General features: G+C 50.8%; 1 protein-coding gene across 1 annotated transcript in view; it reads left to right on the top strand.

Moving 5' to 3' along the window:
• The window catches only part of kmt2e (lysine (K)-specific methyltransferase 2E), a 72,842-nt gene that overhangs the window by 39,190 nt on the left and 31,152 nt on the right, over nucleotides 1–2,500 (top strand). Inside the window, exon 4 of the mRNA XM_063217234.1 lies at nucleotides 1,920–2,167. Within this exon, the coding sequence (XP_063073304.1) occupies nucleotides 1,920–2,167 (248 nt within the window). The remainder of the gene's footprint in view (nucleotides 1–1,919; nucleotides 2,168–2,500) is intronic.

Here is a 2,500-nt window from a genome sequence, read left to right as displayed (position 1 = left end):
GTACACTACACATCCACAACTACAACTACTACATCTGTCACTCTCTCTCTATCACTCTCTCTCTTTCTACATCGGCCTGCCCTACGCCGTGAGTAACATTACCAGTCCTCCATCTAGCTGTCTCTGTCTCTCTCTCTGCCCTACGCCGTGAGTAACATTACCAGTCCTCCATCTAGCTGTCTCTGTCTCTCTCTCTGCCCTACGCCGTGAGTAACATTACCAGTCCTCCATCTAGCTGTCTCTGTCTCTCTCTCTGCCCTACGCCGTGAGTAACATTACCAGTCCTCCATCTAGCTGTCTCTGTCTGTCTCTCACTGCCCTACGCCGTGAGTGCACTACACATCCACAACTTACTACTACTACATCTGTATCACTCTCTATCTATCGCTCTCTCTCTCTACATCCACCTGTCCTACACCGTGAGTACACATCCACAACTACTACATCTGTCACTTTCTCTGTATCGCTCTCTCCACCTGCACCGCTCTGTGAGGCTGTCTATCACTCTGACTGTCTGTCTGACTGTCTGTCTGCCTCTCTCTCTCTCTCTCTCTCTCTCTCTCTCTCTCTCTCTCTCTCTCTCTCTCTCTCTCTCTCTCTCTCTCTCTCTCTCTCTCTCTCTCTCTCTCTCTCTCTCTCTCTCTCTCTCTCTCTCTCTGTGATTACTAGTCCTCTCTCTTTCCCTCTATTGCTTTCTATCAATCTCTCAATCTCTAGCATCATGCTCGATCATGCTCCAGCATCATCTCTGGCTCGGTCTATTTGTCAGACCATGTGTTAAGTGGATCGCCACCCTCACTGACAAGTGAAAAGCACCATGCTTCCTCGTACTCTCTCTCTCTCTCTCTCTCTCTCTCTCTCTCTCTCTCTCTCTCTCTCTCTCTCTCTCTCTCTCTCTCTCTCTCTCTCTCTCTCTCTCTCTCTCTCTCTCTACCCCCCTCTCTCTCTCTCTCTCTCTCTCTCTCTCTCTCTCTCTCCCCCTCTTGCCATTTCACTCACTCTTTTCTGTCTTGTCTTGTTTCCGTTTTCTTCTTTCTCCTTTCATCTCTTGGTCTGTATTCTATCTCTCTTATACTATCTGTTCCTATCTACTGAGTCACTGCTGTTGTTCTTCTTCTTTGGTGCCCCTGATCTGGAGCCGTTTTAGGCTCTGTACAGTGCAATCGTCTTTTTTCACTCCAATTTGTGCGCTCTCTCTCTCTCTCGCTCATGCTCTGTCCTTCTCTTTCGCTCTCTCTTGCTCGCTCTTTCTCTCTCTCTCTCGCTCTCTTGCTCTCTTGCTCTCTCTTTCTCTCTCGTTCTCTGTCCTTGTCTTTCTCTCTCCCTCTCTCCCTCGCTCTCTCTCCCTCTCTCTCGCTCTCTCTCTTTTCTTCTTTCAAGTGCCTCTTGCTTGTGTTCACTGTGCTTTGTGATAAGAATGTAGAGAGTGTTGTGGTTTTAGAGGATGCCCCCTTGTTCTGCTGTCTGTCTCTCTGTTCCTTGTCACTCTTTATCTCTCTCTGTCTGTCTATTTCATCTCGGCGTCCATGTCTGCAACGCGGGAGGCCTTCCTCCTCTTACAGGCTAGAGAAAATCGTTAAGCTCTTTCTCTCCATTTCGCTATCTCTCTTCACTTGTCTGTTCTGTTCTTCTCCCCCTCTCTGAATGTCTACTTATCTACTTAAGTCTTGTCTGTACTGGGCTCTTTTCACATGTGGAAAATGAAATGGCCGTGGCTTTGACCTGGCGTTTATGAAACCTCTCACTAATGCCACGTCTCCCTCTCCCTCCCTCTACCCCCGCTTTCTCCCCCCCCCCAAATCTCTTTCCATCCTCCCCCCGTGTCTCTGTCCCCTCTCCTCTCCTTCTCCTCTTCTCTCTCTCTCTCTCTCTCTCTCTCTCTCTCTCTCTCTCTCTCTCTCTCTTCTCTCGTCCTCCAGGACCACAACTATGGTGCGCGTCCTCCCCCCACGCCGCCGGCGTCGCCGCCCCCGGTGGTGCTGATCCGTCCGGGCGAGGGCGGCCTGCTGGTGGGGGGTGGGGTGGGGGTGGGGGTGGGTGTCGACGAGGCGTCGCGCGGCACCACCCTCAGCACCTCGGAGGACGGTAGCTACGGCGCCGACATCACGCGCTGCATCTGCGGCTTCACGCACGACGACGGATACATGATCTGCTGCGACAAGTGCAGGTGAGGGGACTAGAAGCAGTAATGTTTGGACTAAAACACATTTGAATTCGATCACACACACACACACACACACACACACACACACACACACACACACACACACACACACACACACACACACACACACACACACACACACAAAGATGCAATGATGGGAACTATTACATGCATACGCACACACAGAATCATATGTACACGCTGACCACACACACACACACACACACACACACACACACACACACACACACACACACACACACACACAGCACACACACACACACACACACACACACACACACACACACACACACACACACACACACACAAAGATGC

The sequence above is a fragment of the Engraulis encrasicolus genome, chromosome 15 (genome assembly GCF_034702125.1).
Source record: "Engraulis encrasicolus isolate BLACKSEA-1 chromosome 15, IST_EnEncr_1.0, whole genome shotgun sequence".
NCBI classification, from domain to species: Eukaryota; Metazoa; Chordata; class Actinopteri; order Clupeiformes; family Engraulidae; genus Engraulis; species Engraulis encrasicolus.
The sequence above is the reverse complement of the archived record's forward strand: the minus strand, read 5'-3'. Positions and strand labels throughout refer to the sequence as shown.